Genomic DNA, 27737 nt, shown 5'->3' with positions numbered 1-27737 from the left:
CCCCCACTCTGGTGAAAACATCTGGACTCTGGTGATAACATCTGGACAGACATGGTGGCACCAACTGCAGATGAACTGGTCAGACAACTTTGAGAGTATGAAGATTATCTCACTTCCCACATGGGGCTGTGTCTCAGCTGTGGACAGGCTGACCAAAAAATGTCTGAGCAAGCTGAGGAACGTGGGTCATCCTCTCACACTCCTGCCAAGGCCTTAGCTTTGAAGAGTCAGCCTTGTCTGTTCATGAGAAAGGGTGCCAGTGCTGCAGACCAGGTATGATCCTGTGGCTCTTCCTGTGGGACCATGAGAAAGTGGGATGGTAAACCTACCTGGAGACTGGAAACAGACACAGGAACTGAAAGGAAAATAACAGTCCAAAAGCATCCATCCAGGAAAATTACTGCTCCAGTGTCTGTTGAGTGGAGAAAAGAGCTGATTGTACCTTTGAGCCCAACAAAGAGGCTTCTTTGTCTATTTTGCTGCTACAAATATTGAGTAATGAAGACCAGGAATAGAGGGGCCTTTCCTCCTTTGGCCAGGTGGAGGAAAGGGACAGCTGGGTTTACTGGACTGTGGGGTTCACATGGCCTGCCTCATCAGCCCCACAGGAGTATAAAGCTCTAGCAGACATCTGCAAGCAGTGTACCCTGGTGCCATCAGACTACAAAGGGGTAGAATCCATCTGCAGTTCTTGAGTGACAGGAAGATCCCAAAAACTGCCTGGCTTGTAGGCTGAGGCAAGTTTAACTGGGAATGAATGGTAAAAGCATCCTACTCTGACTGGTGTGGAGTCTCTGTGCATCATTGGCATAGACTGCTTCAAGGGAGAGTACTTCAAAGACCCAAGAGAGTACCAGCGGGTGCACAATATGATGCCTTGAGAACAGAGAAGATTAAACATCTGTCTAGCTGTCTAAACACCAGACCTTGCCTGGTCTCACAGATGCTCTGTCTGTGGTTTGGTTGCTGTGTTTAAAGAAGGGCAGATTCCCACTGCTACCATGACAATGCATGGGCAGCAATACCGCACCAGTGGAGATTCCCTGGTTTCCATCCACACGTTGATCTGGTGGCTGGACAGCCCTGCAGTGATCAGCAGGACCTGCTCCCCCCTTGGCCTTCTCACCACAGAGCCAGTGCAGAAGTCTGAGGAAGTGGAGACTAACAGCGGACAATGGTGGCCTGAGTGGTCACGCTGTGGTGAGGGCTGCCAAACCAGACAAGCTGGAAATCCAAAATGAGCTGGAGCTAAAGGCTGCCAAATGACACACAACCATTCATATTGCCAGTGAGTTCTTCTTATCCCTCTGGCAGCAGAGAGCAGTTTGCGTTCAGCTGTGGGGGTATGGAGTACACGTGGAATGGACAGCCCCAGGGTGGAAACCCAGCCCTACCATTTGTAAGTGGGTCTGTTCCAGGTGAAGCAGCCACAAACAATTTGCATCAAGCTGCAGGAGCTCCTTTGGCTGGTTATTAGCTGTGCATTAGCCACAGCCGGGCCAGGTGGCCCTTTGCAAGGAATGGTCAGGAAACAGCTGGCAGGGCCCATATTGAGCAGGAGTCAGGGACAATCAAGTAAAAGTTTTAGTATTTTCTGGGGCTGAATAATTGGTATAGATTGGAAGGGGTAGGGGAGATACAGAATAAAAAACACCATGAACACCATGTGCAAAGCTTTCTTCTTCACAGAGACAATCTTTTCACCCAGTTTTTTAGCAAAGCTGCATTTTGCATGATGTTCTACTGGATTTGAGTCTAAAAAGGGGAAATAAAAATATTTTACTTTATGTTCTGTGACAAGATGACTGAAAAAGTGATTTAAGAGGGTATGATAAACATATGTTTATCATATGTACTTATGAGCAGAAGAGACTTCTCACCCTAGAGGAGGAGCTAAATTACAGGAGAAATTCCCAGGCACCTGGAGGAAATTTGGAGCTCCTGCTCTTTTTTAAGCATTATTCTCAGGAGTCTTCAGACAGACACAAAAAGGGGTGGTAAAAGATGAATTATGTGCTGGAAAAATAGCTGGGTCTTAAAAGGAGTTTATGTGTGGCTCAGCAGGACTTTGGGTTAGATCATTCCCTCAGAACCTGCTGGGTGTTGCAGTCTGGCACTAAACAGTTCTGGTGTATGACTACAGCCATGAACAAAGCTAAGCTTTGATCTAAACATCTAAGATGTCCATCACTCTCTGAAGAAGAGCTACAGCAGTTAGCATGCTGGCTAGCAAACATGAGACTCCTCACTACTTAGGGTTTGGAGATGTCATTTCATCCCTATAGGGTAAAAAGCCATTTCTTTCAGATGAGATGCCAGATCTGCTTAACCCTGTGGTTTCCAAATAAATGCTTGCTGCTGTCTTTCCTCATCATTATAAAATGTGATGGTTAGAGATCTGCAAAGAGAGGTAATTTCAGTAATACCAGTAATTTCATGAAACAACGATACAGCAAAAATGTGTGTGGGCTTCACTGGGAGGAGACAGTCCCGGGGCTTGCTTACCTTTCCCAATGCAAGTTCTGTATTTTATGTGAAACACTCATTGGATAGGAGTCCTCAGAAAAGCCACAGGAAAAGGCATCCACAGGTGTCTGTGCTAAGCATTGATCTGGAAATCAGCTGCCCCGCAGAAAGCATGAACACTCTGCAGCTGGGGTGGTTGCAAGCCTCAGAGCTCGCTGCATGCAGGCAAAGCCCATTAAAACAATCCAATCATTTACCTGGGGTTCAGTAAAGCATCTCCCTTCATCTTTCTGATGCCCTGAGGTAATCAGTTTTAGGCTCAGGAGGGAATACATAAAGTTTCATGGATTTCCTGAGTTAGGAATAGGCCAAGCACATTGTCACTCTTGAGTGCCAAGCATCCTGTTCACCTCACAGGCGACATTATAATTCTGTGATGCATTGAACTTTTAGTGCCAAATTTAGGTGCTTGGTGAACTCCCTTCTAAGCAGCTGAAATGGAGGGTCTTGTCCCACAGTCTCTGGTCCCAGGACTGTTTGTATGGTCCTGAGCAGCCAGCAGCACCTGCTGCATGTGCTGTGGCACCCCTGCACTGCCTGGGCACCCGCACCCTCCTCTGCCCTTCTGGACTTTCTGTGCTTTGGCTGGACCTGAGTGCTCTGTGCAGCTGCAAAGAGCTGGACTGCTTTGCCAGTGCTGCTGAGAGGGAGCCTGAGTGCTGCAGGAGACTTGCAGGCATAGGAATGGAGTGGCACACCAGTCTGAAGCTGACAATGACTGTGTTTGTGCAGTCACTTAAAAAGCCCACCCAAATAATTTGAGAGCTAAAAATGAATGTTTCTGAGCACTTTCATAGCCACAGAACAATTTTAGCATCTTGTTGATTGCATATTTTGCAGAAACATTTGCTGTTGGCTCAGGGAAGTGCAACCACAGAATGCAGTGCTCATTATTGACATTACAGTCCTGCTGTCTAGGGTGCCTTATTTCAGGAGAGAGAGATGCTTCTCAAAACAGTTTTCAGTTAAATCCTGGCCTTCCAGCTACCTAGTGTCTTCATGCCTGTGCACACAGGATGTCACAGTCTTTAAAGATTTTCACTTTCAAGAACTGAAAGGACAAGTCTAACTCAATAGTTACCTACATTTTACAGATGGAGGTTTATTAATTTCATTGCTTAAGCTCACTATCCCAGTTTTCATGACAGCAGAGAGCTCAACCCAGGGCTCTTCAGTTCAGTGCCATGACCACAGATATCCTGTTCTTATGAAAATTCCAGTGTGTGGCAAAGTCAACATGTTTATGATAATATGGCTTGATTTTGTTCTAATGGACTCCGTTCAGTGCATTATTATGGTGAATATTCCCTTATTTCAGGGAAAATTTAAGCTTAAAATCTATGCTGCTTCTTTTTATCAAGGTTTTTTAGAACAACAAGGGAAGGGGATGGAGTTTAAATTATATAGGTTAGACTCATCTGGCAAAGTTTGATATACACACCTGTCTGTGAAAGATGCCTTAAAACTAGTTAATAACAGCACAAACTGTGTTTATAAGGTGTCCTATAAGACTTTTGCTTAAAGGTCGAATTTTTTTTTATCTTGGAAATTCTACATAAGTTTATGTAAAAACACCTTTGACTTCAGGAATTCTGTCATTAAGACAGTCATATTATTTGCTTATTTTGGTTTGTTTGTGGGGTGTTTTTTTTACCAGTTATAAGAAAAGGATGTTCTGAGTGAGGATTGAAATAGCTACAAGTCTTCCTTACTCCTCCAAAGCACTCAAAGGAGACAGATTATTGTGTAGTCAGACCTGCTCTGTGAGCTTGACTTGACTGATTCAACTTGAAAACAATAATGCACACAAACAAGAATCTGAACTCCTTCCCTTAGGGTTTCCTGCCCTGGTCTCTTGCTTGAAGAGACAATTCACATTTCTCATCTCTCTTAAAACAAATTAGACCCACATGCCAGCATGACTTAATGATTATGTAGTAATTATCATGGATATTTATGCAAGTTTTCAATAGATAGGCTTGGGATGAGTCATCAGAAGGATTTTATGCTCCTGTGAAGTTTTGTCCACCCTCCTGGTTAAAAACGTCATTTAGTTGCTACTGAAATGGTTTCTGCTCAGCTTGAATTTAATCAAGATTTTTGTGCTATCTGCAATTTTTTTCTTACTGCAAATGAGAATTTTAGGTGCCTTTTAATTAATGTTTGACTAACTTATCTATTTGCATGGGTTAAATCTGCATTTTGTTTGAAAGTTGCAGACTTCATCTTTGTGTGTCTAAATGTGGGTGTTAAGTCATAGAAATGAGATTTGAATTTAAAAAGAGAGTAAATCAGAGCTAAATAGGAAGGTGCTGCCACTGCTGTGTTCTCCATGCTATGATTAAAAAAATTTATCTGCCTATTTTGTTCACTTCAGTCTTTCTGACAAGGTCACTGTTTATTTTGCTGGTTTTGTTTGTTTGTTTTTCTCTTTTTAAGACACAAGTCCACTTTTTCATCTTCTAAATCCAGTTCTGGTGTCTCTTCAAATGAGCAAAGTTTTTAAAAGACTTCAGATCGCTTTGCCATTATTTTTTTTTTTGCATTAAATATCAGTTTTCCTAATCCAGCTCAGCTCTGTTTTGATATATCAACCAAAATTCTGGGATTACTTACTTTCCTCACTGACAATAAAAAGGAACTTTTCGTTTTGCCTTGTGATTCCCTTGTAACTTTGGAGTGTGTAGAAAAGCTCATCTCTGCTTTTGTACAGTGGAGAAGTTTCTTTGGTAATTTTTAACCTTTAACAGACTTTGTCTGCTACATACCTGTTAATCACACGTGTATGTCTGTCTTGCTCTTTAGTGTTGTCACAGGGTACTGCTACATTACTGGCCCTGCATTTCTTTTTTTCTCAAACAGTCTTTTTCCAGTCAGGTATTCGTGGCACAGCTTACACCCAAAGCATCCAGGACTAGGCGCCACGTGGCGAGCCCTTTCTCTCCTAGCTGGGCTGAGGAGAGCTCTGCACTTGAATTCATGCCTGTAGCCATTTCATATGAGAAACGAAGATTTCACATGCTTGATTGCAGCACGAGAAGCCTAAACTGACTCCTTCCAAAGGCTGAAAGCATGGGGTCCAGCTCTTGCCCTATTGAACTAGTCTGTGGCAAGTTTTCAACAGAACTACCTTTGGTTAGTCCTATTTTATTTTTTTTTACTCATCTACCCTGCTTTCTTTCTCAATTTCCTTCATTTTGTCACATCTGTTTTTTACTTTTCCATGCTTGCTTTGTGTGTCCTCATGTACCTTTAACCTCTCTTATTTTGTCCTTTTCCCTTGTCCCATTCAATTACATTCTCTCTCCTCTGTCTCATTCTTTCCTTCCTTGCTCCTTGCTGCTCCCCCATATTATTCTGGTTTTCATACCCCCACACCTACTCCCTTCAGCCTGCTCTGCTGCTGTAGTTGGCAGCTGATCTCTGTCAGGCAGCCCAGACAAAACTGAAGTTAAGATGGATTTCTTGGGGTTTTTGTTTGTTTGTTTGTTTGTTTGTTTTTTCTTTTTTCTTTTAAACCAGCTGGACTAGTAATGATTGCAGCTTGTCACACACTCTCAGTGGGAAATGTTTTGTGAGCAAATCTTGGTCAATCATAATCTGGCACTGTAATAAGGACCTTTTCTGGTCTAGGGGCACTAAATAAATTGGCCTTACATCTTGGCTTTCAAGCTGTATTTGAGCTGTGTTTTGTAATTGCCATTTACATGCCAGAGGGATTGCGTAGGGGTGCTACTCAGATCAAAGTTTCATTCATCTGGCCTTGGTGTATTAGCTGCAATTAGTAATGTAATTTTAGGAGACAATGCCACATTTGTGGGATGAACTGAAACTACAGCAGCACTTCAGCAAAAAAAGCAATGTTGATGCAGTCTGCTTCTCTTCCAGTAGCAGAGACTAATTGGAGTGGGAGTATTTATATTACACACACAAAATCCCCTGACATATTTCCAAACTAGCATGAAATACTAACTGAAACTGCAGGTAATTCAGAGCTGTGCCTCTCATCAGATGGGAAGGAAGCACTGCAAGGAGAGGACATTTGTTTTGTGTTTTACATGGGGGCATAAGAGATAAGTGGCCACGAGTCAGAGAGAGGGGCAGGAGGATTTGGGTTGTATTTCAGGTTCCTGTCTGTTTTCTCACTAATTAGTTGCCACCTTTCCCCTTCCAAGAACAATCCTGCTTGGACATTTTTTTTGATTCTGAAGAGAAAAAAACCAACGGGACAGCAACCTTTCATGTCACCTACTCTTTAAAAAAAATTAGATGCTATGCATTTTGGTAGGCAATTGTTTTGGCTGTACTCTGTCATCTTGGTCTTGTCTCTATCCACTGTAATTCTTTCCTGCTCTGCCCTTGTGTACAGCAGAGAAGATGGTAGCAGACAGACTCCGAGAAAGCTACAGATCCAATGGTTACAGCCTTTGCAAAGTATGGCTGCATCTGAGGAAGGTCATTAGTGGGGAGATCACGAGCACTACAGAGCATGGCAATTGTGCTTTAAACTTGCAATACTCTTTATTAATGCAAAGGTATCCAATAAAACTTATCTTTTTGATATGCACATTCAAGGGCCTACACTGTTTCAAATTCTAGACACCCTCATACTCTGCTATGGAAAAAAGCAGAGTTTTGGGTTGAGCACTGCAGGTGATACTTGTTCATCCCAAGAATTGAGCTCAAGCGAGATTTATCTTTACAAAAACAAAACAGATCCAAGGGAATTGTTCTTGTTGGACTTGTCTGACACAGATGGTTTTTTCAGTTGTCCCAAACTCATCTCCATGTGATATGTGGAACTAGCACATGGACTTAGGTACCTATCTGTGGTCTTATTACAAATCCCAGACATATGTGTCAGTATGTGGCCTTCAATGATGGCCATTACAGAAACATAATTTAGTTGGGAGTCACCTCAGATTACCTGGTCCAAACCTCTGCTCCAGCTGGGAATTGCATCAGGCCACAGATGTTGTGTCTGGGCAAGTGTGAACACCTGCAAGGATCAAGATTCCATACCCTCCCTCAGCATTTGATACAGTGTTCCACCATATCCAGGATAAATCCCTTTTTCCCCTTCTTACTGTATTGGATTATCTCTTGTTGTGTTTTATGTCTGCTACTTCTTTTGGTATTACTGTGCACCTGATGAAGAGTATGGTCCCTTCTTCTCTACGACTTCCATTTAGGTGCACCCATTGTAATGGCAGCAAAGAAGGAAAAATAAAAGCAAGTAAGGAAGGGAAAAATCTGGGTGTTACTTAAATCTGGTAATGGGACACACTGCTAAAGCAGGGACAGTACCAATGACTCTGGAAAGCCCTACAGAGGGGCTCAGATCACAGATGGATGGCTCCTCTCCTTCTAAAGGACCAGCATGAGAAGGCAATGGATCTCTTCCTATATAACCCCAGTTTAAAGAGATTTAACTGGGGTTAGATAGGAAGAGGGAAGGGACATCTTCACTGCAAACTAATTCTTAAAATGGGTGGATTGGTTAGTGCAAATATAAATAGTGCTTGTGGAGTGGACTTCTGCTCTCCTTTGAGTGCACTAAACATAATGTAAAGGTGAAAATATATTGAACTGGTGTTCTTCCCTGTATCTGGAATAAAATATGGAAAGAAGAAGAGGAACTAAGGAAAATTATTATTACCAAAAATCAGGTTCCCTGAGCAGAAAAATTAGAATTTGTTATCTTTTCTGCACAGAGACATCACTCTTAGAGTGTTAATCACAGTACTGTTTTAATCTACTTATTGTTTTGGGATTTATAGTTCTAGTTACAGGGTTTTTAATTCAAAAATCTGACACTCTGTTTTGAAAAATGTCTCTCATGATTGTCAATTACTGCTCAGTTATGAACCTTTTCCTTCTGTGAAGGTCCATTGGTGGTAGAGGTATTTATGTAAGCCAAGCAATTTGGAACTAGCTCAGGGTCTGCAGTAAAATGCTCAGCCAAATGGTGTTGATTTGTAAATGGAATCTTCCTTTTTTTTTTTTAATATATTTTTAAATGGGTAAATCACAATGGTGGCTGAGAAACCTTTGTTGTTCCCTTTCCTCCCATCAGCAGCACTCATATCCAGGCTGAATAAATCCTTTAATGGCATTCTTTGCTCGGGGTTGTTTGATGTGGTTCCAACAGCTTCAAACACAGGAGGAATCCAAACTGCTCGAAGTTGAAAAGGCTGAAACTCCACCATCGTGGGAGTCCAGAGTGGCAGTGGGGCAGCTTGGCAGTGCCTTGTAGTACCAAAGATGCACACACACACAGTCCTTCAGCTCTGCTTCTCCTTGCAACACTCTTGGAGCATCTTTCCTAGGGGTTGGTGGCAGGGTGCAGGGAGCATTGGGAGCTCAACGGCACAGGCTACCTGCTTGCTGGAGGGCAGCTGCTGGGAGGAATGACAGCGACACGTGTGCCCTGGCTGTGCTGCAGTGAGTCTGTCTGTGGCACCACGGTCCCTGCTCGCTGTGCTGCACCAATGAGCCCATCTGGGAGAAGGTGGAGAAGGAGAAGGTGACAGCCAAGACTCAGGAAGCAGGGTCACGTTGTCACTGTTGTGTCCATGAGACCCTTTCCTCAAGTGGTGTCTTGGGGATGTATGTCTCCTGTGGGTTTTGTTGTTGGGAGTTGGTTCCCAATGTTGCTAAGCCCAGTGGTTGGTAGCCTGGTGGCTGTGAACGGGCTCTGCCTGTTCAGAGGCTGCAGCCAAGGAATGGATGGACAACTGGAGTGGGAAAGGCTGGAGGAAAGGCAGCCTGGTGATCATGAGCACCTTTCCTGGACAGAAAGTGATACCTCTGTGTAGCACAGGTCATTTGTGAGTGCAGCATCCCCCCCTGCAGCAGGAGGTCCTGGGGAGTGCAGCTTGGGGGGCAAACAGATGGCTGCGTGCTCCAGCCTCAATCCATCACCTTTTTCCAAGACCTAGGCTGGCTGCAGCACACCAATATTCCCTCAAACCAAGGCTTTGTCTCTGATGCTTGTACAAATGAAAAAATTCACTTTAACAATACAATTTCCAAGTAAGAAACCTCAAATAATTAGAGGAAACCACCCCAGGGGTATATAATATCTGGTTAAAGACCTTGCTGAAAACTGAACAGATTATGTTGTTACATGTGGTTAAACTGGGCCACTAATATTAAGACTGTTCAAAACATAAAATAAATTTTCTTCCATCAGAGCTTGTGGTTCAGTGTTCACACATTCTAGGTTCCAGTTAAATGATTTACTGTACTGCTTAATGCCTTTCAGCTGTCACTCGCACAAAACCATCCCTTGAATGATCTGCCAGCAAATAAAGGCAACACTTGTCCAAGGTGGACTTGGGCCAGGACTACAAAGCCCAGTGTGCCAAGATAGACAAGAGCAATCACATTTGCCCCTGTGACCCACACTTGGTACTCAGAAAAGTGAAGGCATCACAGCTGTGACTGTATCTGTGAAAACACGTCATTTGAAATACACGGAGACATTCATTCTGCTGTTGGGCTTTCATGAGCAGTTGCCTTTATGAAGGCTTGTATCAAAGCATGCTGTAGTTCTGTGCCCTCATGAGCTCTTCTCTGTTCCTGTTCTTTAAATGGTGTGAATTTTTGAAGTGTTTCTCAAAACTCCTTCACAATAGCTTTTTTAATTTCTAATTCTCATGTAGCAACAAGCTGAGGAGAAACAGTTGCCATGGGACAGTGAAAAATACACTTCAGGAGCAAGGAAGGAAATAAAAAAGCCACTACTCTAATTATACAGTTTAGGGTTTGAGTTGGCCTTGAGTTCCTTGCCTTATCCTTGACAAGCTGAAGTCGTGGCATATGACCAAATACCAGTGTATGAACAGCATCTTGCTGTGATTTCAGTTATTACTCAGCTTCCTTCACCTCTGGAGTGAAATTGTAGATGCACTCAGAAATTAAATACCTGCATAAGCTTTGGTGTTATTCACTACTTTATATGTTTAAGACCAGACCAAGATATTAGACCAAATCTAAGGTGACCACAGTGTGGAAGGAACCAAAACCTTGTCTTGTGACTTCTACAGGAAGACTGTAACTTATTTTTTAGCTACTAATATATCTCTTAGAAGGTCCTGCTTTTAAGACCAGATGATGAAGAACCTGCTGCAGTCCCAGGTAAAACCTTACACTTACTTAATCCACTGTTAATAACAGCGGTGTACCCAGTCTGAAAATTCTCTAGAATGATTTTTTTTCAGGCCCAGAAGACATTTTTGTGACAAGGAGTTGGTTTTGCAAGTAGCTGAAATGCCTGGGATACCCTTTGAAGATCTTATCCCTTCTGCTCATCTACCAGAGAGCGGGTCAAGCTTGCTTATTCAGCAGAAAATGGCTTGTTATTTCTGCTGAGGATAGTGTATGGGATGAAGAAAAAACCTCTCTTCTAGCAGCAGGGAGTGTTTTCAGCATCCCAACCACTCCTCCTGAAACATGTTTGAAGTTTCTCACTATGTCACACACTTCTCTATGATTCTGAATAGCTCTTGCAATTTTCTTCTGAATTCTCATAAATTTTCTGTGTTCTCTTGAAATATGGATACTGCAGAAGCTGTATGAAGCAGACTGTTTTTTTCTTGGAACTAGTCCTACACACCTTTAATAAAAAGATCTTTAATTTTGTTACAGAAAATTACATCAGCGTCCCTTCCTCTCCTGCCCTTTCCTGTGAGTTATGATTCAGTACTGCTTGAAGAGAGCCACTGTCAGCTTCTGATTATTGCTCCCCTCTGTACTTTGATGGGTAACTCAGCTGGGAGAGCTCTGCTAAACTGGGAAAAGCAGGCAGGATCAAACTGCTTGAGATGGCTCTGAGTCTGGGACAGTCTCCAGGGCTTGGCTAACACCACTGGCCCAGAACATGCTGAAAGTCAAATAAACCTCCACACATTCAGCAGAAGTTACTTCTGGGCTCCAAATACATCCTGTAAAAGAGCCAAGCTACATTGGTTCCATGTAGCTGTGTTTTCAGATCCAAAGCAGTGGGGCAGCAACTTTATAGCTGCACTCTAGTTTCATAGCAATGTCATTTGTCTCTAGTGACTTTACAGATATGAAACAGCAGTGTTGTATCACTGGATGTTTATCAGATGAGGAAACCTGAGTGGAGTGTTACACAACAGATAGGAAGGTGGCAGTAATAATGAATTATAATTACTGTTAATTGCTTGCCAGGTTTTTAGAGTCTCCCCCCACACCCCCACCAATTTCAAAGGGACATTCACTGTCTTGACTTTTTGAGACCTTAATTGTTGTGCTGGGCATGACAGAAAAAGCATAGCTCCCAATTAGCCACTTTTCCCATGTAATTATTCTCTCTCTATTTTCTGGAATGCAGAAGGGAACACATACAAAAGGAATGTGTTTTGCTAGGAGAGGAAGCAGAGTTAGAAAAAAACCACAGGATCCTGCATTCCTCTTTTGATCAAGATGTGTTCAGCAGATCTTTTATTTTATCTTAAGCTCTTCCAGAACAACCTTTGCTGCGGACAATAGAGGATTGCAGTGCAGTCAGAGCTGTTGCATGATGATATGTTGAATAATAAACTTTAAAAATGGACAGGAACTTCAATACCTAAATAACCTCATGGCACTTTTTGGTTACTTTCTGCACTTGACAGCTCACTTTTTTTATCTAAGTGTTCATGTCATTCATTTGCTGCAGAGAAGACTGCTGTGTCTCGAGCAGAATAGACCCATCTGTGTGACCAAAACTTATTTCAGTCAAATACTAATCCTCAAGCTATTTTCTTATTGTCCTCTAAAAACCCAAGGAAATATCACATCCAAGGTGTTCTGCTGGCCTCATTGTTACAGCTCCTCTTCCTTGTGGATGGTCCACAAGGTGCTCAAAAACATTGTAGTACTTCCAGGGACAAGTGCAGAGTTAAATGTGGTGTTACTGCAATGTCAAATTGTTGCTCTAAAAAGACCAGAAGTGATGTACCTAAACAAATTAAATTCTTGGGGATCTCAGATACTTGGGGTACATTTAATTATTTGTTTGTTCATTTGTTATTTGATGTTAGTGTGTTTTAAGACAAACAAATAAAAGGAAGCATAGTAGAGCAGGAAAACCGAAATTTGATTAAAGGCAGGGAAAGCTGAGGTTATTCATCTTGGAGAAGATTCCAAGACCTTATTGCAGCCTTTCCATATATAAAGGGGGCTTATAAGAAAGACAGAAATACTTTTTAACAAGTCCTATAGTGACAGAGGTAATGCTTTTTAAATTAAAGGGGGTAGGTTTAGAGTAGACATAAGGCAGAAATTATTGACTGTGTGGGTGGTGAGACACTGGAACAGGTTGCCCAGAGAAGTTGTAGATGCCCCATCCCTGGAAGTGCTCAAGGCCAGGCTGTATAGGGCTCTGAACAGCCTGGTCTAGTGAAAGGGGGGAGCTGGAACTAGATGAAATTTAAGGTCCTTTCCAACCCAAACCACTATGAGGTTCTGCATTACTAGATCATTTATTGTAAAGATGTTCAGGAACAACTACCAAAACCCTCAGTGATCCCTCTTTCAGCTCCCTGGTGGCAATGAAGGTGCACCTTCAGGGGGGCACTATGCACTCTTCACCTGCTGTTGCTGTCCATTTTCAAACAACAGCTAGAGGGGTCCTCTGGTGTTGGGGAAGTTCCTACTTTCACTGATCACAAGGAATAGAAATTCCAAACTCACCTCTCCCTAGAAATGCCTTACATCTCATTTTTAAGTGGATTGCTGTAAGTTGCGACATCTAAACCACTCAGGAACCCATAACTGTCAGACTAGGTTAACATTTCACCTGCCTTTCAAATCCAGTTGATTCCTTTTAGGAATAAGCCTTGGAGGTGGAACTATCACTGCTGAGTCAGTCTTACAAGGGATAAATACAGTGAAGCGGTACAATCAATTCTTTATTGTTGCTGTAGCTGTAAAATGGGAAAAATCTTTATGCCTTTGCACAAAAAGAGTGGTTTAAAAAGCACCGAGTGGATTGTGCTGAACATTCATTTAACTTTTTTAACAGTGACACCATCTGGGAGATGTATACATTTGGCAGTCCCTCTCCAGATAGACCAAGGGAGAGGTGATACCAACAGTGGCCAGCGAAGGGTGGAATTGTGCATGCTGAGAACAACCATGACCTTAATTAAATGCTCAGACTTTCAGCTGGATTGCCCTAATTTGAAGAAAGCCAGAGTCCAGCACACAAGCAGCTCCCATAGTAGCCAAATTTCTCCAACAAAGTTTGGCAAATTGTAGTAGGAGGACTGGGGAAAATTCCAGCCCAGGGTAATGGCAGGCTCCATTTGGGCAAGGCTCCTGCAAGCTGGAGATGATGGATAGCACAGAAACTTGATGCACAAGGTATAAACACTGTGGGCCATCCTTTCCAAATACGGCCTGCTGGAGAATTTGGGGAATCCCACTGGTCCTTGCCTAGAAGTGAGTCTCACTAGGATGTCTGGGCAGGAAGAACCAGTACAAGTGCAGCACGCTGATTAGGATATATATATATATATATATATATATATATGTGTGTGTGTGTGTGTGTGTGTGTGTGTGTGTGTGTATAATTAAGGGTTTAATTAATTAAAGCCAAACAGAGCAGTCAGAGCCAGTTAGCTCTGGCCAGCTCCTCAGCTGTAAAATCCCCCAAGCATATGCCAGGAAACAAAGTGTTAGAAAGTCCTTGAAGGGATGTCCCTCATAAGCATCTGAACTACTTTGGAGCTGTGGTTTGGCCAGACAGGGTATGTGTGTTAAATCTTCTGAAAAAATTCATATTTCCGTGGAAAGATTCCTGCAACGAGACTGCTCTGGCTTCTGATGGGCTGTGTGGAAAGGGATTAAAATGCAATCTCTGTAACTAATATGGATAATAGAATATGGTGTTCTAAGTAAAAATATATATAGTGTGGGGCTTTTTTAAACTTAAAATTGTGAAGGTTCATTGAAACTGAACTTCCTAAAGCCACAAAGATAAGAAATACATCTCTCAGATCTGCCTGCATGCCTTTTCCAAACCTTGCTGTTCTCCTAACCCGTTTGCTCTGTGCTCAGTTCAGCTTTGCACTGTTGCTGGGTGTGGGTGAGCTTGCATGGCTGCACTGGGCTGCTGCCCCCAGCCAGCACCCAGGGGTGTGCAGCCAGCGGTGCTCCAGCAGAACCCGGGTGCTGGGAGCCACTCAGGGACTGCTCTGGGGCTCAGCAGCCATCCTGCAGAGAGATGCAAGAAAGAATAAACAGCAACCGGGACACATTTCACTTGAGACTTTTTTTAACTAGTTGCTTTTCTGTTTAAAGCATCATGTGAGCAAATCTTGCTGGCACATTTTAGAGCTGGAGAGGCTGTCACTGTTTTAGTTGGGGTTTTAAGGTTTGGCTATGCCCTGGCTAATCATACCACCTCATCACCTCACTGAATACAAAGTCTTATTCACACTGCAAGATTTGTGGGATTTAGTAGGACTTAATCCCTGTAATGGATGAGAGCACTTTTGACTGATGCAGTTCCTCTGGGCTAGAGCTGAAATGACTGCAAGGCCTGGAGCTGCCATGAAGCCATGTCTCTGAGTGATGCCTCAACACCCACTCACCCATTCCCCCTGCCCAGTGCCATGCTGTGGGCTGTGCAGGCACTAGGGGAAGCCTGGCACAACTCCAGGCTGTTTCAGGCACCTCCTTCTCTGCTGCTGCCAGATCTCCCGTCAGCATCTGCAAGTAGGAATTTTTTCCGCAGTAGGCAATCCCAGTAGAACAGGTGATGTAGAGGAGTGAGAGGAAAGAAAAGGTAACAAATCTGTCCAGCAGAAACAAAGCTGATATTTTTGAATTAATACCAGAAAGTCTGGCCAATGCTTTAAGTCTGGCTTTTGGAGTTTGAATCTTACAGGCAACGAGTCATCTGGAACAATTTTGAATTTTTTTCTTTATAACTATTTTTCCTTAATATTCCTTGAAATGCATCTGAAGCTGAAGAAGAACAACTGGACCATTCAGTCCCAGCACATGGAGAAAGTGTGCTGGGTTGCAGCAGGCAGTGCTGCCTCCTGGCCAGAAGGAACCCTGAGCAGCACCCGGTGTGTGCTGGGCCCTGCTGCCCCCTGGTACCCCTGCCCTGCAGGTGGAACCAGCACAGGCTGCCAGGCCAAGCACAGCATGAACAAGAAAAGGCCACAATTCTCTCCAGCTCCCCAGCAGACAGGTGAAGATGTGAAGAGGCACAGATAGAGATATGTTTGAAATCCAATGGCACAGACAGAGCCAGTCTGAAATGCAAATTTCAAAGAAAAAAAAACAACCAAACCAACCCCCAAAAGCATGTGCATCAGTTCAGTAATGTCAGCAGTACAAAAAAGGCAGTTTGCCCTTAGGATGTCTGCTTCTGCTTTCTTTGTGTGCCTCGTGTATTTGTCCTTTGAAATGTTGTGTGCACCTAGACATAGCAGGATGCCAATATTAGACACCCAAATTATCAAGTACTATTAGAAGTCCTTTGTAAAACTATCATTTTGTCAGTTGCTAGAATTGAGATTTCTTTGGTAGAGTTATAGTGACTTTAACATTTTATGTTGTTTTATTAATTTTCATCACCTTACAGCTGCTGCTCACAAGTGCAGTGTTTGGCATCTTGCTCTGGCTAACTGCAAACTTTCCAAATATCATTGAAAAGGCAGTTTCTGTCTGACCTATTGTAGTGGATTGGTATTTTGAATTTTTTTTTTTTTTTGCTATTTTTAAATAATTTTCATCCCTGGCAGGTCTTTTTTTCCTCATATGTATGTCCTGTTTAGTGATAGAATGTGATAAATTCTGTAGTTTATTTTCAAATGGCTAAATTGCTTCCAACTCCCAGCTGGACTTTTTCTGGAAAATTCATGTCTTCTTTTAGCATTCTCAGTTTAACTTAAAACTCTGACATCAAGGACTGCCTCTTACACAGGAAACTTTGTCCTCAGACTGCAAAGATATGGAGATTTTGTGTAGACAATTGATGTTATTTAAGAAACAGCTGTGGTACAGTGTGCACTTGAGGACTGTCTTTTCCTTTTGTAACCCTTCCGATTATATTCTTCTCATGATAATGATACTTCCAAAAATCAGTGGTGAAACTCTGAAAACAAAACAGCAGCATTAAGTGTCTTTACGGCAAGTAGCAAAAAATTTACTCTGTATAAAGGAATACACTAGCTATTTTTAAGGAAGCACTTTCTAAGAAATTGACAGGAGCAGAAAAAGTTCAGCCAAAATATCTGAGGAATTTTAAATAAGAATTTTCTCTGCTTTTTACGGTATTGTGTGATAAACCACTTAATCTTTGCTACAGAAAGAACAAAAAGCATGCAAATGTGACATTCATGTTTGTACACAGCTCCCGAGGCATCCCTGGGTGTGCGGAGCAGCTACACATTTAATCTCAACCTACAATTAATCTTCTCCTTTCAACACTTTTAAGAAAAATATCAAAAAATGTTTCCTTCATAAACAGTTATCCCCAGGTTTTCATCACCAAAATGTTTCCTTCTCTGCCTCAGGCTGCTTCTTTTCCATCTTTTTTAATCTGAATAGGGTGCTTTTGGGACAGCACTGACTGTCGGCAGAGGCTGAGCACCTTTCCTGCCCACATCTCCTCTTTCTGGCCTCGGTGGAGGGAAAAGTTCAGCTCTAATGCTTCCAATTTTATGTTATTTATTTTTTTTATTTTTCTCCCAAATAATAAGATTGCCAGAAATACACTATAGCAAGGGCCAGTAACCATTGGATATTTACTGTTCTTCAGTGCAGACAGAAAGCATGTTTTCTGCTTCCAAGCCACATCAAATTACAAATCACATGGCCCTTGACTGTTGCAAGAAGCAGCACCCAAACCTTCTACAGGGTGATCCCAACATGACAAAGGACCATCACCCTTGAGCAGTGAACGTGGCTGGGGCAGAAGCTGTAAGAAGAACATTCTGAGCACCTGAGGCACCACAAACTGGGCACACCAACATGGGTGGATGGGAACAGGAGGACGTGGTACAAGGAGGACAAGTACAGGGAGTGAAACACACAGCCTTGCATGTTCTCCTCTCCTTTGCCAAGGCACAAGAAGTTGTTCTTCTGAAGTATTTTGAAGATCTGTGGGGCTAAAAGCAGACAGAGGGATACCACCCCAACAGTGCCACTGTTTTATGAGGGTGTCCTAGAAAAGCCATCGTCCCAACCCAGCACTGATGAGACCGCAGGAGGCCACACAGAGCAGTACTCAAAAAACTAAAGCAGTGTCTTTATTTTATACATAACAATCAGTATAAAAAGTTTATTACATAAGAGCTGTTCTGTTTTCAATATATTATATTGCTTCAAGCTGATGCAGAAACTTCTTACATTATAGCTCTACTTTGTTTACAATACATTATGTCAGTTAAATGGTACCACTGCAGTTTCTTTTTAATACACAAAACTGTAAAGCCAAAAATAACATTGAATTGAGTTATTCAGTTTTTAAATTAGGCAACTTATTTATTTATGTATTTGTTTTTCTTAGGGAAAAGTCTAAATACACAATTTGTAAAAATTTGCAAAATGCACCTTTCTTTTGTCTTAGGCAAATTGCATCTGTAGTCATTGAAATAATTCAGGGTTAGCATCTACAGGATTTTCTCCTTTAATATTGTTACTTAATTTTTGGATAATATTTGCTATACAACCAAACAAAAAGGGAAGTTTAGCTGTAACTGAAGTGTAGTACAAAACACCATCCAAAGCACTGAGAGAAGAAGCCTATATAATCATGCTACAGAAGTATTTATAAAACTTAAAAGGAATAGTAAGTGTCAGCTCACTGGTTTATAATGAAGCTAATGAAATTCCAGCCGGTAATCTTAACTGTAATGAAGAGCATTTTAACATTCAATCCATGAGAGGTTAATGAAGGCTGTGAACTTTGTGTAACACGAACCATTTCAGATGTTGGAGCTCACCAGATATAATTGGATTCGGGTGGGACATGCTTCTCCTCGGCCCTTTTTGGCGAAGGCGTGTGCTGCCTGTGCTTGCTGCCTGCTGGCCTCAGGGCGCTCAGACCGCTGGCTCCGTACCCTGGAAAATTATCCAGTTCAAGAAAAAAGAATCCACAGAAGTGGGCTCGTGATCCACAGCTAATATTTCAAGTGGAAACTGTCTTACCCATTTGAACAAAGGATTTTGCTTTGCCTTACAAAAGTGCTCACACGTCTGTTACCCCTCAGGACGAACAGAGTCCTGCCAGACAGATGGATGCTTGGCCTGGCCAGGGAGCCCAGGGATCCCAGCACAGCCAGGCTGTCACTCAGCCTGGGGTTCACATCTGTAACCCCCATGCCAGGTGGGTTACACTCATGATGATCTGCCAGCTCTAGAGTGGGGCGTAAGCAACCCCCTGGGGAGAATCTGCACCAGCTACCTGAGCTGGGCTTTGGTTTATAGCTGAGTGCAAAGAAAAAGAACACCAGTGACCATAAACACCCGGGGGAAAAAAAGCCATCTGAAACAGGCTTAGTAGAGCTGCTTTGTTGTGGAAAATGAAAGCAAACAATAAAAATGGAATTCAAAGTATTATGTTGTAATTCTTTATAGGTTCATTTACTCATCTCATTACTTAAAGCTCATGGAAATTACTTTGAAAAACTGAGTCCTCTGTTCAATTTTTTAGCCACTTCTTTTTTTAAGAAAACAGCTTTACCAAAGAGCCATTCATTCGATGGAATATGAAGCAAGTCTCTCAAGTTAACTGTAAGTCTCCTCTCAAGACCTGGTGATGTTTGGTTCCAGTTGAAAAGAGGGAACTGCAGTGCATGCACATTAATGGACACTTAAAATGGGGGTGAATTTTGCCAAATGTCCATTTCACAGGTTCTGTGCTGATTACAGAGAGTTTTGCAGTACTAAACACAACAGGACTGTATCCAAACTCCAAGTAATAAAGGATGCAAAACCTTGGAGTTTACAATAATATGAGACTATTGACTTCTTATCACAAGGCAGGTGTGAGCTTTGGTTTTGTTGTACAAGTAATTACTTCTTTGGTCATGGTCACCCAAAGTATGTATTTGTTTTCATGTGCTATCTGAGTTCTTTATAGGAAGAGTATGACAGGAAGAAAAAGTTCATACCAAAGTTATAAACTGTAGTTCGTAGTGATTAATTTCTTTATATCTTTTTTCTAACCATAACTTGTATTAACGGTATTTCTCCTTCAGAGAGTAGCAAGAATACTTAAACACAAATCCACTAGGTAACGACAGAAAAGCAGACTCCCAATTTTTTACAGCAAACCTAATTTTCACAGCAAAATCCATCTTAGTTGGATAATACTCAGTTTTCAATGAAAATACTGTATTTATTCTATACATTTTGATGTGACAAAAATCATATGCATCAACAGGTTTTAATAAAAGTGAACATTCAGTTGATGCTGCAACGTAAGGTTCACATTCCTTATGGCTGATTTGTTTTGTAGCTGAAAACTTTTTTATTATTGACATATAAAACACAACGTGAATTGGTAGCCTACAGTGATATACATTAGTATTTTTTGGGAGTATATAAAGATCACTGCTGTTACAGTATTGTTGCACATGAAACATAAAATTAAATCTGAAGTTCTTACTGGATATATCCTATTGTATTTCAAATAATTATACAGTACCATTTTAAGCCCAGTGAAATGATCAGTTACTACAATAGATGGTAAATGGACCAAAAAGCACAACAGAAATTTATTTCAAGAACTTTAACTTTGCTTTGGGGCAATGCATTTTGTATGCTGTGGAACATGGGTGGGAAGAGGAGAATTAAAATGTAAAGTTGCTAAGAAGAGATCTTGCATAATTCTTCAAGTTTTCCCCAAAATTTCTAAAGGACATTACATTTTTTCTAAGTTTCAAGCAGTTTTAAAACCTGACATAATTTTATTTTTAAAAATACCTACCCAGCATTTCAAAGCTAGCTGACATTACTGAGGAATATTGAAAAAATTGGATCCCTTCCATGCTATGGTGGGAGGACATGCAAGTCCTCCTCTGATTGATACCAGATTCTGGAATTTCTAATACAAAAATGGTCATGATAAAACACTTTCAAATTATTATGAAATTTTTTAAGTAGGTGAAATTATGGAGTATTGAAAGCCTTTGTTTTATTGCTTGGATTAAAGGTCAGAGAAAAACGAGTGTGGTATCATTAATGATGCTGGAAAGGCTCCTGAGGCAGTCAGTTCTGTATAGCACTGGGTGTGTAACACCTCAGATCAAACTCTCAGGGTTTCTCACTTACTTTTATTGCAGTGTCTCCCGTGCCAGCCTTCCTTGCACTGGCATTTGTTGGGCTCCACACAGGTGCCATACAGGCCACAGCTGGGTTCGCAGACAGCTGCAGAAAGTGAACACACACACTTGTTCTCATGACATTTCATCCAGAGACAGTCACACATTTGCTCTCCCTGCTGTTTCACATGATGAGCTGGTCCTGGCACAGGCTGTGGCTCTCAAAGTAAATCTATGCCTTTGCACTGACTGCAGTCAGAGCCCTGAAACAGTCCACACCCATTCTTTACTGGCAAGGTCTGGCTCAGCCCCTGGCAAGAGAATCAGGTTGTACAGCAGAGATGAGCATCCATCAGAACCAGCCAGAGGAGAGAAGTCCCCAGCACTCCACTTAGAGTGGATATTTACATGGCAAATTATTGACATTTCATTAAGCATTTCTCTCACTAAACTGCCATTGCTGAGCTGACACACTGCTGTTTTATAGAAACTCAAGAGTACAGAAGGGCCTGTGAGGACACTTCTGCTAAAAAATGTTTCTGATTTCATAATTTCCTTAAGTCTGGTGTATGATGTACGTCCAGAAAGTAAAATAACTTGAATTACTTTGACAACAAACAATTAGCAGTGACGTTATGTAAAATAGATACTGCACAGCGAGCTCGATGTTCCCACAGGGACTGAGGGAGTGGCTTTGGTACTCACGCTTTGAACACAGGTCTCCCTGGTAGCCTTTGGAGCACTTGCATTTGTTCTTACCAGTACATTTGCCTCCATTTCGACAGGGTTGATGGCATTTACCTAGAAATTGAAAAGGTGGAAACAATGGTCTTAGTCCCCTGTGCCCACTGGAGACAAGTGTCAGACAAGCTTGCCTGTACCTGAAAACTCACCAGATGTTAGAGTGTGCACTATAGATCCATCAGGAAAGACTCTGCTGCAAGTCTGTGCTTCCAACTTAAAAGTGTTCTTCTCCTTTGAGAATATGACAACAATTTGGCATGGCCAGAGCCTGTGTGACCTTGGTCAGTACTGACTCCTGCTCTCCCCACCCTTTACAGGGGAGGCAGCCCTGCCCAGACCATGCAGTTCCAAAGAGTGGGATCCAAACCCGAGGGGCCCCAGCAGAAAAAAATCTAGTGCCATCTGAGAGCAGTAGGATACTCAGGAAATGACAGGTGTGGCTGCTACTTGCAGACAGTAAATAGATTGGCTGGGCCCTTCAGCTTGTAGCACAGGCTGGGAACACCATGGTGCTGTGGATGGTGCAGAGAGGAATGTTCCACATGGCAGCTCAGAAACTAAGAGCTCATTACAAATACATGCCCTTCTTTCCTGTTTGCAAAGAACAGAGCAACTTTGCTAACAGTAATCCGAACTGGCAGACATTTTTCCAGGCTCTTGGTCTGGAAATTACTTTCCTTCACAAACAGCCTTTGCCAAAGGCATAGGCTGGGTCAGGTGTTGTTGCTGTAGGAAGTCTTGTTTGGCCCTGATTGTCTGGGACTGAGGAGGCCCTCCTGGTGAAGAACCACACTCAATTTCTTTCTTTCATGCTGGGCACACCAGGGACCTTCCTCAAACTTATCATCCAATGTCCTACCATCAGACTGCCTTGTTAGAATTTGTCTGCATTTCTGAACTAATTAAATCTTCTCTCTAAGAAGGGAAGAACAGTGCCCATGAACTCAGACACTCCCAAGCTGAGGGAGGTTCACTGTCACTTCCTGGGCACTCTTGAGCCACCAAGAACTGCATCCTCACTTTTCTGCCACCTTGGTGCCCATATGTACCAATGCAGATTTTCTCATTGTGGTCCAAAACCATTTTTATATTTTCTAATGCCACTAGACTTCCTTCTTCATTCAGAAAAGAGAAAACAAAGGCACCCTTCCTAGATTTAACACTAATATTTACCTGTATCTGTAAGCAAATAAAAACTGGAACCTGGGGCAGCGAACTGATTCCTTTCCTTCCCTTTCTCTTTTTCCCTTCTCCTTTCCCTTTCTCTTATTTTCTTTTCTTTTTTTTTTTTTTTAAGAAAGGTATTAACTGAGAACTGCACATCATAATTTAAGCATCAACACTAGCTTGCTGTGCCGAAAACCTCATTTCATGATCACAGACTGTCCTCTTGGGAGCTCAACATCACAGGCAGCACCTGCTTAGCCCTCAACCCCTACAGACCTTTGTGATACACATGTATATTGTCAATATAAAGGAAACACTCATTCCTATTCTACATAATTATTTTAATAACTCTGAAAGAATTTTCATAAGTAGCTGGTGGAACAAACTGTGCTGAGGAGAGTTTCTGTAAAAGCACAATTCCTCTGCAGGAGCCTTTGGGGAGGGAAACTTTAGGCATTCTAATTTACGAACAATTGCATCCCAAGTAATTAACAATTGGAAAGAGCAATGCTAAAGAAATCAATGAACTTTCCTAGTTCTTTAAGCAAATCTGAAGGATATGGGTCAAGAGATATGACATCAACTTCCACCAAGTTGCAACAGGCAAGCATTTGGCTCAGTGCAGCTCAATTAACTTCGGACTAGGATTGCCACAGAATGAAGGAAAGAGTAGTAACTCTCTCTGTTATTGACTTAGAGATGGAAAAAGCAACAAAACAGCTGGTGACAAGTAGGAGAGGAATCCAAAGCAAAACAAAACTCTGGATTCAAAGTGAAACACTAATTAGGAAAAAACCTGGAAGACTTTGAATGCTTGTTAGTTTTGTAGACTGGGTTCAGTACACTTCCCAGGAGTCTTACAGAGGGATTCAATTATTACACAAGCACTGAAAACCTATACCCATTTCTAAAAAAACTCAACAAAACAACAAAACCTTGCAATTTTCAGAAGATGGCTTTCTGCCTGTTGAAAGGTTTTTCCCCCTCATTATTTTAAGAATCCCATGATTAAATGTAGCTGGCCCTGGATCTAAGAAAATGGACTAAGTTTGTTTCTGCTCTGGTATTTCTAAGCCTTGTCTAGATTTCTTGCAATCTTCCACTGCTGTGCTGATGCAGTGCCCAGGGGTGATGACAGCTGTCAATCACAGTCTAACAATTGCAGTCCTGGCTTTACAAGAGCCAGAGTAAGTGCATCGCTTTCCTTGCTCTCATTGACATTGTCCCAGTTTACCACAATCTGAATTTGCTCTTTTTTCTTTTGTACAGAAGCTAGTTTACTGCCTGTATTTTAATTAATTTAATTTGAGTTTCACAGGTAAACCTTTCCAGGAAATCAAAACAGTTGCACTTATCCCAAGCAGCAGTAGACAAATACAAGCTTCAGTTCCTCAGACAGATCAATTAAATGGACCGCCCTTAATTATAAATGCTGCAATAAGAGTTCTAAGAATTCTCCTCAAAAACCCACCACCAAATATAAAATGCATGTTTCTCTCTGAATCAAACTTTAATTTTCATCTAAAAAATGTCAACAACATTGACATTTTAGGGACTGAAGAAAGAAATGGGGTTCTGCCACATAGTCAAATTTGAACTTGATATAAGCAAAGGTAAATCCAGTGAAAACCCACACTGTTGTTCTTGTGGTATATGATCTGAATTTATATCAGTGGGCAATCTTCATTTACTTAAAAACAATAAAGCTTTGCTGCTTCTTTTTCCCTGAATTTTTAATGTTGTAAAAAGGAGTTGCAAAATGCCTTGTAATGCATAGAGACATGGTGAAACATTTACATACACCTACTGTTAATCTGCACATGAAGAGTGAGCAAAATGTAGGTCTTAGTGTACCTGTGTACTTTCTTTGCATAGTAATTCACTTGTTGTTGTGTATTGGCTGATAGCAAGTTAAGAGTTTATTTCCATGTGTTTCCAAAGTGATAAAAATTTCCTAATTGTGAGGAGAGCTTGTTTCTACTGATGTATATTAAAAAATCAGCATTTACATATCCTAGGTGAAATACTGCTCTCAATGCTCCTGTGAAGGTGCTGGGAAATATTAGTGGGATTATTTACAGCAGGGAAAGCTTTCCTGCACAGTGTCCTGTTAGAAGTTGTAAGTCGAGGAAGAATGAGGTCTGGTTGTACATCCTCAAATTACCTTGTGAATGTAACTTTGCATGTTACACGAAAGCTCTCAGCTCTTACAGTTTAGTTCTCCTTTTGCCCCAAATCTTTTCATTCCCAAATTATAGTAGCCCTTTCAGAGGTGACAGCTCAAACTTAATCTGCTGTGCCCAGGTGTGATTTGCCATAATGTTTGAAAATAGATGCACCCCACAGGCTTGGCATGGCAGCACATGTCTGCCACAGGCGTTGCTTGCATACTTATGGCTTGAGTATTGTTACCAAGCCTGGTTACTAGTGAAAACAGACCAGGGCAGGGGGTGAGATGGTCCAGCAATGAATCAAACTTCTGAGTAGGAGACTTGTTTGGAGGCATGTGGCATCTGACTCAGAGGGTCCCAAAGTGCTGTGTGAGACCCCTTGCTCTGCGCCCAGCAGAGGCAGCTCAAATGTTGCCATTCAGGCAATGACAGTAGAAGAAGCTGTAAATGAAAGCAAGCACACCGAGATGCTACTCACTAATTTCACATTGGTCTCCCTCATAGCCTGAAGGACAAATGCATTTTCCCAGATAGAAACACGTTCCTCCATTGAAACAGGTTGTTGTACAGTTTGCTGAAACAAATAAAAAGAATTAACTAATTAATTAACATGAACTAGAGCTAACTTGGACATAATGTTCTCTGCTGTTCATCATAAATAAACATTGAGTATGTTGTAAAAGCAGGATTAACCTCTTTTCATCTGCTTTACAAAGTAAGATTGAAATGCAGTTATTCCTACATAATGCTTTACATGGGCACACACACAAGGCAATATAGAATGAGACAAGTGAACAATAGAGCAGTGAGCTCTCTGAGGACAGACTGTGCTACATCTTTATCAACCCTCACATATAAAGCTCATTGAAGAATTAAGGCACTATTGCTATTGAAACTGCCAGTGTCTGATAAAAGGAGCACAGCCTAGCACAGCATAGCCAGGACTGGAAGCTATTTCTCCAAGAGGATACTTCACTACAATTCTTAAGTAATCCTTTGACTGAAAAGAAACCTCTGTGAGTTTTTCTGTGTGGTGACATAGATGCAAATGCTCTGACTTTCAGCTGCCAAATAACTTACATTGTGTTAGATGTGACTTTTCACCAAACAGCTGGGATTCACATTAATCCTTCAAGACATCAGGAGCATTTAATTAAAGCGCACATTTGAAGCATTTTCTAAATGCGGCGAAAGTCTGTTCAAAGACTAGATAGAAGTTGTGAGGGCATTGACACCAACAGTTTGTGTAAAGTAATAGGAAGGTTCCCACTATTTTGCTGAAAAGGCCTCTAGGACCTTTTGCATTCAGTCTTTACTTCATATAGACCTGCAATGGCAAATGGAGCACGACATGAGCAGGTCAGTTACACTTCTGCAGGAAAGTACTTAGTTCTTTCTACATGGTAGCTTAGACTGTTTCCAATTACTGTTCTGAACAATTGATTGTTGGTTTTTACCCTTCATGAGTCCCAATGCAGCAACGAAAAATGAATAGCTTGCATATTTTTTTATGTGTCCAGATGTAGCACATTAATGTACTAAATAATTAGTAAAATTAATTTTACTACAGGAAAATAGAGCTCAAATAGAGATTTTTTTTTTTGTAGTTTTTTTTCTCACCCCAGAAATAGAAGTGATTTTTGTGGTAAGATCAGTTTTCAGTGGATCAACTGAAGGGATTATCCCAGCAACCCTTCACAGAGCTGGGGTGTATGGATCCCTACAATTTCCTACATTCTTCCAGCAGCTGCCAGCCTGTGCAATAGCATCTATTTTAAGAATTTTAATTTTAAAACTTATTTACTTATTGCTCGCCTGACTTTCCAAAGTGCCCTCCTAGAAGGAACCTGGCACAGGTGGGTGAAGAGCGGCTGCTGGGCAGAGCCGGGGCTCTGGCGGGCGCTCACCTTTGTCGCAGTTGATGCCGTAGAACCCCGGGGGGCAGATGCAGAGGCCGGGTGTGATGCAGAGCCCGCCGTTCATGCAGTGAGGAACACACAGTGCTGAGGGGTGGGGAGAGCAGAAAAAGCATTGCTGGTGGCAATGTCCAAATGTCAGTACCTTCCTGGCATTTAAACACATGCACATTGACTCCTTAAGCTACTTTCCCTTCTGCTTATTGTTCTAAGTCAAAACAAAGTGCCTCTGGTAAGGGGTTAAATCTATTATATCTTTGGTTTGTATCTGGCAATTTCTGTATAGTGCTACTAAGAACTGTAGGCTAATTGAAGTTCAACTCTGACTCCATTTGTAAGCAGAAATTGCCTCTTGTATAGTTTAATACCAGACAGGGGAGAGCAAAGTACCCACATAGACTTACACTCTCTGGATATTTAAAATCCCCCCAGACAAGTGCTCTCTACAGCTGTATTCTGGTTCCACAGCTGTGCAGGCAGGACTATCTCAGAAGGGTCAGTAACTCACTGGGGTTCCCAGGCAGGCTTTACAATGAACCTTCCCCACTCCTGCAGACCTGAGCATAAGCATGGCTACCTAATTTTGGCTAGGTAAGACTGCTGCACAGCCAAACTGTCCTGCATGCTCCCAATGAATCTTCTCTGGAGCTCCTGTGCTCTTCCAAGACCTCTCTGCCTTGTGGCCACCTCAAAAGGCTCTTCAGGGAGGCATGTTAGGGGGCAATACTTCACTTTGTGGTTGCCCACAATTGGTACACACAGTGAGGTTGGGTCCATGCTGGTGAGTTAAACAGCGCCCAGGCATGGGGCCAAATGGCCTTGTGAAATCATCTTGTGAAATGGTTGGTGGCTTGGCTTTGTCCCAGCTGACCAGCAAATCCTCCTGGCCATGGTCTTGGGATGAGTAGTGACCA

At 42.0% G+C, this 27737-nt stretch overlaps 1 protein-coding gene across 1 annotated transcript in view; it reads right to left on the bottom strand.

Annotated features, from left to right (window-relative positions):
• Positions 1 to 17785: 17785 nt before the first annotated feature.
• The window catches only part of WIF1 (WNT inhibitory factor 1), a 38385-nt gene continuing 28433 nt past the window's right edge, over positions 17786 to 27737 (bottom strand). Inside the window, exons 6-10 of the mRNA XM_058805572.1 lie at positions 26815 to 26910; positions 25386 to 25481; positions 21531 to 21626; positions 20836 to 20931; positions 17786 to 18621 (exon numbers count right to left, since the gene is read on the bottom strand). Of these exons, the coding sequence (XP_058661555.1) occupies positions 18500 to 18621; positions 20836 to 20931; positions 21531 to 21626; positions 25386 to 25481; positions 26815 to 26910 (506 nt within the window). The 3' untranslated portion in view covers positions 17786 to 18499. The remainder of the gene's footprint in view (positions 18622 to 20835; positions 20932 to 21530; positions 21627 to 25385; positions 25482 to 26814; positions 26911 to 27737) is intronic.

This window comes from Ammospiza caudacuta, chromosome 5, assembly GCF_027887145.1.
Source record: "Ammospiza caudacuta isolate bAmmCau1 chromosome 5, bAmmCau1.pri, whole genome shotgun sequence".
Lineage (NCBI taxonomy): Eukaryota > Metazoa > Chordata > Aves > Passeriformes > Passerellidae > Ammospiza > Ammospiza caudacuta.
This window is presented reverse-complemented; position numbering and strand designations above follow the sequence as displayed.